The sequence below is a fragment of the Mobula hypostoma genome, chromosome 21 (assembly GCF_963921235.1).
Source record: "Mobula hypostoma chromosome 21, sMobHyp1.1, whole genome shotgun sequence".
Classification (NCBI taxonomy): domain Eukaryota; kingdom Metazoa; phylum Chordata; class Chondrichthyes; order Myliobatiformes; family Myliobatidae; genus Mobula; species Mobula hypostoma.
In genome coordinates this window covers 17,688,935-17,704,821 of record NC_086117.1, presented here as the reverse complement: position 1 = coordinate 17,704,821, position 15,887 = coordinate 17,688,935, and the positions used below count along the sequence as shown (strand labels likewise).

General features: G+C 42.2%; 1 protein-coding gene across 1 annotated transcript in view; it reads right to left on the bottom strand.

Annotated features, from left to right (window-relative positions):
* Nucleotides 1-1,928: 1,928 nt before the first annotated feature.
* Nucleotides 1,929-15,887, bottom strand: part of gpr107 (G protein-coupled receptor 107) — a 113,620-nt gene continuing 99,661 nt past the window's right edge. The window contains exon 18 of the mRNA XM_063073548.1: nucleotides 1,929-3,967. Within this exon, the coding sequence (XP_062929618.1) occupies nucleotides 3,871-3,967 (97 nt within the window). The 3' untranslated portion in view covers nucleotides 1,929-3,870. The remainder of the gene's footprint in view (nucleotides 3,968-15,887) is intronic.

Genomic DNA, 15,887 nt, shown 5'->3' with positions numbered 1-15,887 from the left:
TCCTCTTGTATTGAGCAGAGGTGCCCTGGGGAAGAGGCGCTGGCTATCCACTCTATCTATTCCTCTTATTATCTTGTACACCTCTATCATGTCTTCTCTCAACCTCCTTCTCTCCAAAGAGTAAAGCCTTAGCTCCTAGCTCTGTTCTAAACAGATCTGTTATTTCTGATTTTTTAAACTAAATCAAGGTCAGTAGGACGTGAGGTGCAGCTGTTTTCGTAGAATATATTTCAAATATCTTTATATTTGTCTCATCCAGTTTAGCTTCATTCACATTATCAGATTCACTTCGGTCAGAAAATAGCACCAAATGTAAACAATGACCCAACAATATTTGCAATACACAAGAACATAACATATACAAGAGCCAACAAATCAAAATCAAATCCAATGAATCATAGCAATAATCCTTAGGTCAAGAATTTGTTTCTTCCTTGAGCAAAAACACCCTTAACACTGCCTTCCAACAAAATGCTTTCTCATGATCCAAGATGATGTAACAATTAAACTAAATTCATCTAGAAAAAGGATCTAGTGTTTTTCTGGTATATATGACAAATAAACTCTTCTTGGGGTTCCAGCAAGGTACAGGTACTGATTTTAACTAAAGTTTTGATGACAAACTCTGCCATCTTCATCATCATCCCTGACGAAGACGGCAGAGTTTGTCTTCGAAATTTCGGTTAAAATCAATACCTGTACCCGGATGGAAGCCTGAGAAGAGTCTATTCGTAAATTCATCTTTTTCTCAACTTAAATCTTTGCTGTTGTTTATGTATTTGTTTTTGAGTGAGTATCCAACAATGTCTGATCTAGTGACACCTGATTATTATCCCTTCAAGCCCATCAGAGATTTAAAACACTTGCTGTCTGCATAAGGTGGCTGTTTACTGGTAGGTGACCAGAATCCATATTACTGGACTGGTCAATCTTCACAAAATGGCTTCTTATAACTTTATAGGCAGTCTATACAGAGAAAGTGAGTGTGCAATATATTTTTTTGAGATGGCCAAAGATGGTGTGGGGGGCGGGGGGAGTTGCATGCAAAATATACATGTATAATTAAGCAGAAATTATTAACAGCAAATCTATTTTGAGTTGGAAGGAGGGGTGAAGAGAGCAAAAAACCATTAACAACAAGTAACGCAAACATGAGGAAATCTGCAGATGCTGGAATTTCAAGCAACACACATAAAAGTTTCTGGTGAGCGCAGCAGGCCAGGCAACATCTATAGGAAGAGGTACGGTCGACGTTTTGGGCCGAGACCCTTCGTTAGGACTAACTGAAAGAAGAGCTGGTAAGAGATTTCAAAGTGGGAGGAGGAGGGGGAGATCCGAAATGATAGGAGAAGACAGGAGGAGGAGGGATGGAGCCAAGAGCTGGACAGTTGATTGGCAAAAGGGATATGAGAGGATCATGGGACAGAAGGTCCGGGGAGAAAGAAAAAGGGGAGAGGAAAAGGCTACCCAGACGGAATATAACCTGAGTGTGGCTTCATCTTTACAGTAGAGGAGGCCGTGGTCACCTTATATTCCATCTGGGTAGCCTCCAACCTGATGGCATGAACATTGACTTCTCTAACTTCCGCTAATGCCCTACCTCCCCCTCATACTCCATCTGCTATTTATTTATATACACACATTCTTTTTCTCTCTTTCTCCCTCTGTCCCCCTTACTATACCCCTTGCCCATCCTCTGGATTTTCTTTCTCCCTGGGCCTCCTGTCCCATGATCCTCTCATATCCCTTTTGCCAATCAACTGTCCAGCTCTTGCCTCCATCCATCCCCCTCCTGTCTTCTCCTATCATTTCGGATCTCCCCCTCCCCCTCTCAAATCTCTTACTAGCTCTTCTTTCAGTTAGTCCTAACGAAAGGTCTCAGCCCGAAACGTCGACTGTACCTCTTCCTATAGATGCTGCCTGGCCTGCTGCGTTCACCAGCAACTTTGATGTGTGTTGCTTAACAACAAGTAATGTGCTCTTTGTAGGAAATAAGAAAACCTTTGCCAAATACAATTTGAATAAATTCTGTGATAAAGTCATTCACTAAGGAAAGTCTGGACTGATGTACTGCAACAGAGTGGTAACAGGTGGAGTCAGTCTTGCTTTCTCCAATTAAAGAAAGCAAGTTTATGACATCTGCTGCATCACCCAGAAATTGTGAAGTAGAGGAGAAGTTGGCACAAGCTTTAAAGCCAAAAGAGATTGATTAAATCAAAAAGAAAGCCCACTGCTGTGCGCTGGCAAGAAGAATGTGAGAAAGCGGTGCAATGAGCAAAGATGATAAAATTATGCAATTATAAATATTTAAAACACAACATGAATTTGTTAGTATCATAGCATCACTTCTGACCTTAAATTTGTAGCCTGTAACATGAGGCTTTCACCAGATGACTGATAAAGCTTTCAGAGATGGTACTCTTTGTACCTCATCTCTTCCCAAATGATGGGATCTAATGAGCCCACACCACTTTCTACAGCACACTTGTGACAACTGTGCCTCACGATGTTACTCCTACACACAGCTTGTTAATCCAAGGACTAACACAGTTACACCAACAAATCAGCCAAGTACCTGAAGGAGTGGAGAATCTGAGTCACAAACTGCAGGAAATTCAATTTTCAGGAGAAACTAACAAAAAAATTCTAGATAAATATTAATTTAGACCAGCTATCCTTAAATTTCTGAAGAATGACTCATCTCTTGAATATTAACTCCTCTTACCATACTGCTAAGGTGGGTATATTGGTTGCAGCGATAGTATTGTTATAACAAATACTTGCTCTTCTCATAAAGGAATCTATTAGTACTGTCGTTCAGAGTTTCATAATGGTGTGGGCGATTAATGTGTGTGGTAATTTTTACCAGTTAAATCTACATATGCGCTCTTTCCAATTGGAGCCATTGGAAAGTTACAAGAATTAAAAATCACAAACACAAGAAAATCTGCAGATGCTGGAAATCCAAATCAACACACAAGAATTAGAAATGCTAGAATTTCCTTTCTTCCCAGGTGGTGTATGCTGGGCTATATTTCCCCTTGGTAACTGTAGCCCTGCACAAGATGAGCTAAAGATGTATGGTGCATTTGAGCCATGCAGAACATGAATCAGCTTGGGAAAAATGTAATTACATCTTCAATCCAGGAATTTCTTGATCAGTACCCTTCATTGTGAATCAATTTATATTTTTTATTTTTGAATTATAATGTCCAGGTGCTCAAAATAAAAATAATTATTTTTACTAAACAGGCTGTGGGCTGTAAATCCCTTTTACCTGAGACGAAAGGTAAAATCGTGTTGGGCTCATCTCCGAAGTTTAACTTGAGACTTAGCTCATGACTCATCCTTCTCTTTGCTGCAGGCAATGACCTCCTGTTAATTTAACTCATTCTGTGCAGTGAAACCAGCTCAGCAGAATCATATTTAGTATAAACACAACTTAAGTTCTGCAGCCTGAAGCTTGTATTGATAACCACAGACTTGCATGAGATGAGTCTTCAGTCTTAAAGATCCTATAGGACAATGGTAAAAGCTTGTAAAAATGAACAGATTTACAGCCAACTCTGTGAGCCAGAAGAAACTCACAATCGAAATTAATTAAGCTTAAAAGCCTCATAATGAGGAAATTGCCTTGAGGTCTGAGAGTGCTAAACTGGCTTACAGGGCAAGGATAATCAGTACCAGCAGCAAACTGCTCATCAGATGATTGAAAAACAGCAAAGATTTTACAGGAATATTGTTTCTTTCGTAACAATATACCAAGTATCATTTTGTGCAGAAGCACTTCCTCAAACCCCGAATCAAGTGCTTTTGCCGCATATTCCATTCCAAGGTGAGAAGGATGATAAGGTTACTCTCCGAGGCCCATCATGCCACTCGTTCCAGTTCTGCTCTCTGTTCTGTGGAGCCATTCGATGACTGGTTAACTTTTTTTATTCCTTCCATCATTCCAATTGTAGTTACTCTGCAAAGACAGAAACAAACACGTATATAAAAAACCTGGGCTACTAAATTTGGAAAAGACACCAAATAATGGTGGATATTGTCTCCAGGTTAGCAACAGCCAACTTACAAGTGGCTATTCTGCATGTGAACCTGGATAGAGAGTGCCTGCAAAGTAAGCATCTATGGTCTAGTCTGTCAGTGACACTCGCAAACTTTTCAGATGGAGTTGTCAAACTGCACTCGTGAGTGGCAACTCTGGGTTATATTCTCCTTCCATTGAACAACAGACCCTGTAGCTTCCAGTCGCTGGTCTGACTGAGCTCCTCAAGCCAACAAGCTATAGCTAGAGCACATTTCCTACATAATGGGTTATGTATTTGTCAAAGACGTGAACAAAAATGGAAATTAACTTCTCAAAAATTCTGCCAGGGATGTTTGTAATATATTGGAACCTCTTGAACAGAATGTCGTTGCACGTTTAAAAAAAAAACTATATTTTTCGGTTGAGCTTTCTGCACGATTGCTTTGTGCAATTTTACCTTCTCTGCCAGTCTGAAAGCCAGAAGTGTCAACCCATTTCAAGCAGCAAAAATAGTTCTGTTGAGTTTCCTATCCTGAAACTTGCTTTTAATTGCTGCTTCCTGCAAATACTTTACCACTCTGATATTGACAGCTCACAGGGTTCTTAATGTTATATTCTTAACTTCTTGCAAGGACATCCACCAGAACAGAAATAAATCACTCACATCTGTGGAAATACTTGCAGGGAGAAAAGAAATCCCTAGGACTACAAAAGGAAAGCAGACAGATGTATTAAGACTATACAGTCTGGGCATCTAGTTGCAATGCAGGATCACTACTGCAGTGCTCAAATCAATTGCTCGGTGAAATGCTGCAATGCAACCAGCATTTCAAAACAAGAGGAAGTTTTAAGCTCACAGGATGAATTCACAAATGTGCATCATTCAATTAATCAATATTACTGTCTGCAACAATTTTAATGTTCACAATGCAAACATTAATCACAGGGTAAACAAAAGGAGTTGAAACAATTTATGCAAACTCCAAGAAATTAGCATTCAAGATACCCATTCAAGCGGCTTTCTATGGTCTTACTTAATATCTGCTGCAGAATAAAACTCTTTTGGCTCAAACTGAACTGCAGCATTTTGAGGAGACAGAGGATTGTGGGCTCAGTGGTTCAAATGGTGCATTGGACAAAAGCACATCACAGGTGTCCTTCAAAACACAAATGCTGCACGTTCACACACCATAAATGGCAGAGATGAGAATGATCAAACAGAATAAATTTATATTTGAAATTCTCTGCCCCATGGCTCACAATGGGATCCACCTATTCATCCAGAAAGCTCTCTCCCAATTCCATTCCAATAAGAGAGCCATTCAGTAGCTGAAAGCATTGTAGAGGACATTCAATAACTCCCTCTGTATTTGGGAAAGAGGAAGAAAAAGGTACAAGCTTTTAGTTGTACAGAGTCCTGCGTTGCTTGTAAAACCAACAATATGCTATTTCAAAAACTTTTATTTAAACTCTCACTAGCTGACAATGCAGTACTATATATCTTTGTATTTATTCACTCTGCAACAATCTTCCTGCGAAACACTTATAGATTTGATAGGGAGAAGAGGTGAACACTTTATCGGAAGTAAAGTTGGGCAACATCCAAGAACGAAGCTTGGGAAGATCCAATCATTTACCAAAAATAAAAGGTGCCCTTTCAGGTCAAGAAGAAAAGCAGGTCAGCATCAGAAAACTCAGATTTATGAAGCTTCAGCGTAACAGCAATCAGCTCAGATTTATTTGACAAAGAGATGGAAAGCTCATAGGGAGGTGGAAGCAAACAGTTTTTAAATAATCATTTATAACACTTGGTTGTAAATGTTCATACTTAAAAGGTCTTTGAATCAAGATTAACCTTCATATTGAACATTACTCGGTTTCATTAGATTAGATAGTGACCACTACTTCCAGCTGCACTTAGAAATGACCTATGAAATCATTCTTAACAGATCTTAAGTCAGATGGCTTAACAATAAGTTAACAGCACTGATGTCTAGTTTAAGTTTTGTCACGGCAATTGTGCTTCAGGTATCATCTTGCTTCCAAAGTGATTCTAGACGGGAGTTGAGAGTGACTGCTCTTGATAGCAAGTGTGGCATGGAGATTATCTGGTAAAATTTAAACAGAATCAGAATCATTTTAGTGCCAAGCATAAAACACCACGTCCAAGGGAAAAAACTGCAATGAATGGAATCATAACTTGTACAAATTAACTTGGTTGTACTTGTTGAATCGTTAATCTTAGCCCTGGAACATGACAGCAAATGTTCAGAGGGGCAATCTCTTTTTAAAGTTCAAAGTAAATTTATTATTAAAGAATATCTATGTCACCATGTACAACCCTGAGATTCATCTTCTTGCATGTATACTCAAAAAATCCATAACCAAATAGTAACAATACCAGGATCAATGAAAACTGCACCAACTTGGGGCATTCAAGCAGTGTGCAAACAATAATAAACTATGCAAATACAAAAATAAATAATAATAACAATAATAATAAATTAGCAATAAATATTGAAACATGAGATGAAGAGTCCTTGAAAGGGAGTCCATAGGTTGCGAGAACAGTTTAATGATGAGGCAAGAGAAGTTGTGTGAAGCTATCCCCTTTGGTACAAAAGCCTGGTGGTTGAGGAGTAATAACTGCTCCTGAACCTGGTGGTGGGAGTCCTGAAGTTCCTGAACCTTCTTCCTGATGGCAGCAACAAGAAGAGAGCATGACCTGGGTGGTGGGGGTCCCTGATGATGGATGCTGCTTTCCTGTAACAATACTTCACGTAAATGTGCTGAATGGTGGGGAGGGCTTTACTCATGACGGACTGGGCCTTATCCATTACTTTTTGAGGGATTTTCCATTCAAGGGCATTGGTGTTTCCATACCAGGTAGTGATGCAGCCAGTCAATATGTTCTGCACCACACTCTCCCAGAAGTTTGCTGAATCTTTACAAACTCCTCAGATGTACTGCTGTGCTTTCTTTGTAATTGCACTTACATGCTGGGCCCAGGACAGGTACTCTGAAATGATCATTCCGAGGAACTTACAGTTGCTGACCCTCTCCATGTCTGATCCTCAAGGAGGACTGGATCATTGACCTCTGGTTTCCTCCTCCTGAAGTCAATAATTGGCTCCTTGGTCTTGCTGACATTGAGTGAGAGGTTGATGTTGTGGCACCACTCAGCCAGATTTTCAATCACCCCTCCTATACGTCACCAGCCTCGATTCAGCCTACAACAGAGGTGTCATCAGCAAACTTGAAAATGGCACTGGAGTTGTACTGAGCCACATAGTTAGAAGGGAAAAGCTGAAAGAGCAGGGGGTTAAGCACACAGCCCTGTGGTGCACCTGTGCTGAGGGAGATTGTGGAGGAGATGTTGTTGTCGATCCGAATTGTCTGGGGTCTTCAAGTGAGAAAATCGGATCCAATTGCATTAGAAGGTATTGAGGCCAAGTTCTTGAAGCATATTGAATAGTTGTGAGGGGATGCTAGTACTGAATGCTGAGCTGTCATTGATAAAGAACATCCTGATGTATGTAGCTTTGCTGTCCAGATGTTCAGGGTTGCCTGAAGAGCCAATGAAATGGCATCTGCTGTGAACCTGTTACACTGGTAAGCAAATTGGAGGGGATCCAAGTCACTTCTCAGACAAGAGTTGTTATGTTTAATCACTAACCTCTCAAAACACTTCATCACTCTGGACGTAGGTGTTTCTGGACAATAGTCATTGAGGCACGTTATCACATTTTCCTTAAGCTCTGGTAAAAATTAAGTCTGTTTGAAAAAGGTTGGTACCTCAGACTGCTGAAGTGAACACCCCATCCAGTGGATCAGCACAAGTCTTTTGTACTTGGCCAGATACCCCCATCTGGTATGCGGATTCACCCTTTTGAAGGCTGCTCGCTCGTTGGCCTCTGAGACCGAACTCACAGGATCATCGGGGCCTGTGGTGTTTCATGATGATTCCTCCATGTTTTGATAGTCAAAGCGAGCATAGCAGGCATTGAGCTGTTCTAGAAGCGAAGCCTCATTGTCGCCTATGTCGCTTGATTTTACTTTATAAGAGGTGATAGCATTCAAGCCCTGTCACAACCGTTGAACATCCTTCATTGATTCAAGTTTAGTCTGGAATTGCCACTTCACCCACGAAATGGCTTTCCAGAGATTGTACCTGGCTCTTTCTTGGTCACCAGGCTTGTATGCCTCTGATCTGGCCCTCAGCAGATTGCCAATTTCATGGTTCATCCAGGGCTTCTGGTTGGGGAATACTCCTGAATGATTTTGTGCTGACACACTTATTTACAACAGTTTTTATAAAGACTGTGACAAGGTCATGGCGTATTCATTCAGCTCCTTGGATGAGCCCTTGAACAAAGCCCAATTCACCAACTCAAAGCAATGCCATAGTCATTCCTCTGTCAGTCATGACCACCTCTTTTTGTCCTTATCTCTGGAGCTATGCTCTTTAGCCCCTGCCTTCATGCAGGTAGGAGAAGGACAGACAAGTGACCAGATTTACTGAAATGCAGTCTGGGCATGGAATGGCAGGCATTCCTTATCTTATCTTAGTATATACTGTACTTCAGCCGCTTCGTTGAGTCAGAGTTGTACAGAATGGAAACAAGCCTTTTGAGCCAAATTGTCTGCCCTGAACAAGATGTCTATCAGAGATAGTCCCATTTACATGCATTTGGCCCATTGCTCTCTACATGTTTTCTATCTATCCACGCAATCAAATGTTTTTTTTAAAATATTGTAACTGTACCTGCCTTTACATATTCTTCTGGCAGCTTGGTCAATATACCCTCAGTTCCTTTTTCATGCTTTCCAATCTGCGCCTTGTAAGGCATGAAAATGCCCGACGCAGGCCTCTCATGGTCTGAGACAATGTTTCCTCCCCCTCCTTAAATTTCCCACCCCTTTAGATCTATGTTGCCTAATTTTAGACTCCCTTACCCTGGGAAGACACCTTTGCCACCTACCGCAACTACACCTCTCATGATATCACTCCTTAGCTTCAGGGGAAAACAGTTCTAGCCTCTCCTTACAGCTCAAGCCCTGTGGTCCCATTAACATCAATGACTTCCCTCCATCATAATGTCAGAAGCAGCGACTTTCACTGATGATCACACAATGTTCAATTCAACTCACATCTCATCAGCAAATGAAGCAATCAATATCTGCATGCAGCCGGATCTAAACAACATTCCAGGTATAATTCAAGCCACAACAGTGTCAGCAATGATCCTTGCCAACAAGAGAATCTGATCACCCAGGATAGGTCCTCTTCTCATTGCTACTATTAAGGAGGAGGTAAAAGAGCCTTAAGACACACACTACGTGAGGAAATCTGCAGATGCAGAAAATTCAAGCAACACACACAAAATGCTGGTGGAACGCAGCAGGCCAGACAGCATCCATAGGAAGAAGCACAGTTGACGTTTCAGGCCGAGTCCCTTTGACAGTCCTGATGAAGGGTCTCGGCCTGAAACATCGACTGTGCTTCTTCCTATGGATGCTGTCTGGCCTGCTGCGTTCCACCAGCATTTTGTGTGTGTTGCTTGACGACACATACTCAGTGTCTTAGGGACAGCTTCTTCCCCTCTGCCATCAGATTTCTAAATGGACAGTGAACCCATGTATAATGTCTCACTATTTTTCTTTGATCTCTTTTTGCACTACTTATTTAAAGACAGATAGGTAGACACATGCCTTCTGTCTTCTCCCATCAGATTCCCCCTTCTCCAGCCCTGTATGTCTTTCACTAATCAACTTCTCTACTTCACCCCTACCAGCTTCCCGGTTTCACCTATCACCTTGTGGTTCAATATCCCCTCCCCCCTCCACTTTCTTACTCTGACTCATCTTTTGTTTCCAGTCCTGCTGAAGGGTCTCAGCCCAAAGCATCAACTGTACTCTTTTCCATAGATGCTGCCTGATCTACTGAGTTCCTCCAGCATTTTGTGTGTGTGGATTGGATTTCCAGCATCTGCAGATTTTCTCTTCTTTGAGATAGATAGATATCTTATTGTAATTTAAAATGATGTATTGCAATGTACTGCAGCCACAAAACTACAAATTTTATGACATATGCCAGTGATATTAAACCTGATTCTGATTTTGCTCTCAACATTCAATGGTGTTATTCCAATCTCGCCCCCCCCGCCACCAACCAGAAACTCAATAGGACAGGCCACATAAATAAATGGGTACCAAGGTTAATTATTCTGTGGCAAGTGACTCGTCTCCTCACACTGCAAAGCCTATTCCTCATCTACAAGGCACAAATCAGGACTGCAAAGGATGAGTGCAGCCCCAATAATGCTCAAAAAAAACTTTACAGGGCAGCCATGGGGAAGTGTGATTGGCCGCCTATCAACCACTCTAAAAATTCACTCCCTCCACCATTGGCAAACCATGTCTGGAGTGCACACCAAGCAAGTAAAAAAAAATGCACAACAGTTACTCACTCAAGTTTCCCTGATCACATTTCCCGAATCCCAATTCTCAACCACCAAGAATGACAAAGTCTGCAGGTACATGGAACAATGTTTCCTGCAGAGTCCCCTCCGCATCACACAATATCCTGACCAGAAAATATATTGCCAGCACTTCATCACTAGGCTAAATCCTGAAACTCCTTGGATAAGAGCACTGTGGGAGTACTTTCACCAGAAGGACTGAAGAGGTTCAAGGTGATGCATCACACCTTCTCAACAGCAGATTGGTTGGTACAATAATTGATGGTGCAACAAACGTGATCCTGGACATTAATAGTGAAATAAAGTTGGTTTCAGAGAAGTTGAAACCATCTATAAAATGCATTTATTCTTTAAGTATTACAGGCAGTTCTATGTTGAGTTCAACGCTGGTGGGCAACTTCTGCGACGTCGATGGTGCCAAACTGTATCGGTTTCTGCCGTTCCTTTGGATTCATCAGCTGTGAGGAGAGAGGGAGCCCGCTGCATGGGCAGCAGCTCGTTCTGCCCTGGCTTGCGTAGACAGCTAGGACGCAACATCCATGGTCGACCCCAATCGATGGAGAGCTTACAGAAGTGACAACTTGTGTTCTTAGGGTGTGCACCAACCCCAGGAGGAGATTGTAGTTTATTAGACTTCCTGTGACTCGATAAGAAAACAGGCTCACATGCTCCTCAAAGCCAAACACTGTCCTTGATAGCTTATACCAGGCTCCTGTGTAACCCCTCACACTGTGTCTAAAAGGCTTAGTCATTTGTAAATATGTGTGCTCACATGCCTGCAGTTCTACTTGCAGCAATCTCTGACTATTGACAACCTGCAGTTCACTTTTCATGCTACGTGTACCATCTGCTGTGAATAAATAGCAGCAGCAATTCTCTGGTCAGAAACAACTCATTCATTTTAAGTAAGCTACTCATGCTGAAACTTATCCTGAGATATGATAAACTGTTTGTGAGAGTTACAGATTAAATATGCTAGACAGTCCCACTATCTGCTCACATGTCACTTTCATCTACCTTTTTTTTTCCAGGTATGTTAAATTTATCTCATTCCCTCTCATTGTAGGTGGCAGCCATTCGGCCCAATGAGTCAATGCCAGCTCTCAACATCACGAGTCACAGTCTCCTCCTTAATGCCTTAACTAATTCTCTCACATACATTCATTAACAATACCCTGATCTATGACACCCACCTATATTAGGGACAATTTCAGTAATCAATTAACAATTTCCACTTCTATGGGATCTAGGAAGAAACAACTTTGAGAAATGCTGCCACAGGGTGAATGAGCAAGCTCTACACAAGTGCATTGGTCAACAGTATTGAACCCAGGTTGTTGGAGCTGTAAAACAGCTGTACTACTGCCTTCACCACAGCACTGCCTTGTCTACCAGTCAAAATAAGGACAAATACATAGATGCTTCACAATAATATGATTTGTTAAACAATTACATTTCTTAATGTCTTTTCAGAATCACTGCTACTACTGCTGCGTTGACTCAGGCCTAGGGGGCTGGCGTCAGTTACGATGACGGACTCTCCACTTCTCCCTCTCCCTCATCAGTGTGTTCAGTTCATCTACATTAGCTGCGCCGCTGTCTTCTAGGAGCCCGTTGACCATAGTCTTGGGAGGGTGCAACTAGCACCCTCCCGTGCTTGGGCTCCCATATGATGACTAGGCTGGCAGGTAGCTCGGGGTGGCGTAGACAATGCCCCGCTAGTTGCAGTCTTCTCGCCTCGATTTTAGTGGTGAGTATCGGTAGGTTGTTATAGAGTTCGACGTTTGTCATGTGCTGTTGCCAACTCAGAATCAGTATCAGGTTTAATATCAATGACATATGGTGTGAAATTTAGGGTCATTTTCAATTGAAAGCCTTTTAGAACATAGAATAGTACAGCTCAGTACTGGCCCTTCGGCCCACAATGTTGTGCCGACCCTCAAACCCTGCCTCCGATATAAGCCCCCACCTTAGATTCTTCCATATACCTGTCTAGTAGTCTCTTAAACTTCACTAGTGTATCTGCCTCCACCACTGACTCAGGCAGTGCATTCCACGCGCCAACCACTCTCTGAGTAAAAAACCTTCCTCTAATATCCCCCTTGAACTTCCCACCCCTTACCTTAAAGCCATGTCCTCTTGTATTGAGCAGTGGTGCCCTGGGGAAGAGGCGCTGGCTATCCACTCTATCTATTCCTCTTATTATCTTGTACACCTCTATCATGTCTCCTTTCATCCTCCTTCTCTCCAAAGAGTAAAGCCCTAGCTCCCTCAATCTCTGATCATAATGCATACTTTCTAAACCAGGCAGCATCCTGGTAAATCTCCTCTGTACCCTTTCCAATGCTTCCACATCCTTCCTATAGTGAGGTGACCAGAACTGGACACAATACTCCAAGTGTGGCCTAACCAGAGTTTTATAGAGCTGCATCATTACATCACGACTCTTAAACTCTATCCCTCGACTTATGAAAGCTAACACCCCATAAGCTTTCTTAACTACCCTATCCACCTGTGAGGCAACTTTCAGGGATCTGTGGACATGTACCCCGAGATCCCTCTGCTTCTCCACACTACCAAGTATCCTGCCATTTACTTTGTACTCTGCCTTGGAGTTTGTCCTTCCAAAGTGTACCACCTCACACTTCTCCAGGTTGAACTCCATCTGCCACTTCTCAGCCCACTTCTGCATCTTATCAATGTCTCTCTGCAATCTTTGACAATCCTCTACACTATCTACAACACCACCAACCTTTGTGTCATCTGCAAACTTGCCAACCCACCCTTCTACCCCCACATCCAGGTCAGTAATAAAAATCACGAAAAGTAGAGGTCCCAGAACAGATCCTTGTGGGACACCACTAGTCACAATCCTCCAATCTAAATGTACTCCCTCCACCACCACCATCTGCCTTCTGCAGGCAAGCCAATTCTGAATCCACCTGGCCAAACTTCCCTGGATCCCATGCCTTCTAACTTTCGGAATAAGCCTACCGTATGGAACCTTGTCAAATGCCTTACTAAAATCCATATAGATCAAATCCACTGCACTACCCTCATCTATATGCCTGGTCACCTCCTCAAAGAACTCTATCAGGCTTGTTAGACACGATCTGCCCTTCACAAAGCTATGCTGACTGTCCCTGATCAGACCATGATTCTCTAAATGCCTACAGATCCTATCTCTAAGAATCTTTTCTAACAGCTTTCCCACCACAGACGTAAGGCTTACTGGTCTATAATTACCCAGACTATCCCTACTACCTTTTTTGAACAAGGGAACAACATTCGCCTCCCTCCAATCCTCTGGTACCATTCCCGTGGACAACGAGGACATAAAGATCCTAGCCAGAGGCTCAGCAATCTCTTCTCTCGCCTCGTGGAGCAGCCTGGGGAATATTCCGTCAGGTCCCGGGGACTTATCTGTCCTAATGTATTTTAACAACTCCAACACCTCCTCTCCCTTAATATCAGCATGCTCCAGAACATCAACCTCACTCATATTGTCCTCAACATCATCAAGTTCCCTCTCATTGGTGAATACTGAAGAGAAGTATTCATTGAGGACCTCGCTCACTTCCACAGCCTCCAGGCACATCTTCCCACCTTTATCTCTAATCGGTCCTACCTTCACTCCTGTCATCCTTTTTTTCTTCACATAATTGAAGAATGCCTTGGGGTTTTCCTTTACCCTACTCGCCAAGGCCTTCTCATGCCCCCTTCTTGCTCTTCTCCGCCCCTTCTTAAGCTCCTTTCTTGCTTCCCTATATTCCTCAATAGACCCAGCTGATCCTTGCTTCCTAAACCTCATGTATGCTGCCTTCTTCCTCCTGTCTAGATTTTCCACCTCACTTGTCACCCATGGTTCCTTCACCCTACCATTCTTTATCTTCCTCACCGGGACAAATTTATCCCTTACATCCCGCAAGAGATCTCTAAACATCGACCACATGTCCATAGTACATTTCCCTGCAAAAACATCATCCCAATTCACACCCGCAAGTTCTAGCCTTATAGCCTCATAATTTGCCTTTCCCCAGTTAAAAATTTTCCTGTCCTCTTTGATTCTATCCTTTTCCACGATAATTAAAGGCCAGGGAGTGGTGGTCACTGTCCCCCAGATGCTCACCCACTGAGAGATCTGTGACCTGACTCGGTTCAGTATCTAGTACTAGATCTAGTATGGCATTCCCCCTGGTCGGCCTGTCTACATACTGTGACAGGAATCCATCCTGGACACACTTAACAAATTCTGCCCCATCTAAACCCTTGGAACTAATCAGGTGCCAATCAATATTAGGGAAGTTAAAGTCACCCATGATAACAACCCTGTTATTTTTGCACCTTTCCAAAATCTGCCTCCCAATCTGCTCCTCTGTATCTCTGCTGCTTTTGTTTACCAAAAGTAGAGGATTTGAAGCCAGAAAGGCAAAACATTTTAAAGAATATTTTACTGTTTTAAATGAGTCCTTTGATAATTGAGTTTATTTCAGTATACTAATAACATTTTAAAATCATATCTCATATCTTAATGAATGTTAAGAGGCTTTGTTTAGTGTTCTCTTGCAGTGAAACAGTTTATGAGATAACTGGTTAACAAATCACAATAAACTGTGGCAGGAAAAACTGCCAACAAACAGATTCTTCATAGGTTGGACATGCAAGGTCTACCACAGCCTGTAGCACTGTTTATTTCTGGCTGTCCAAGGACAGAAAGTGAGGTTTAACCAGTTACGCCATGCAATTTTTCTTAAAGGCACATCTCTCACAAGGAAGTACAGACTTAAAGCAGCTAAAATTAAGAGGGGTTGGGCAAAAGCACAAAGGCCACAAGACTGACCCCCCATTCAAAAAAGAACAGCCATCAGAAAAGTTTAAAAAGCTATATTGAAATTCTTCCGAGAAGATGGAATCAATTTGATCTGAGGCTGATAAAGTAACATTGGGAATTAGACGAAGGGTCCTGACGAAGGGTCTCGGCCTGAAACGCCGACTGCACCTCTTCCTAGAGATGCTGCCTGGCCTGCTGCGTTCACCAGCAACTTTGATGTGTGTTGTTGGGAGTTAGATTATGACATAGTCGTCACACTTTAAATGTACATAATCATTTAGAGGTCACATTTAAAAATTAATTTTTAAAATTGACAGGATTGGATTGCAAGAATGCCCTTCCTGGGAGCAGCTGACCTATGTTGTTCACCTTTGAGAGGGAATGAGACCTATAGTGGGTGGAGAGAATACACGGAATGGAATTAAACTGTAATACAAGTAGGTCTACAGAAATCAATTTTGATTGCCCAATGAAATCAAGAATTTATCCTTCCCCACAGTTGCCTTGGTTTTCAACCAGCTTCCTCCCAAATATACTTCCAATA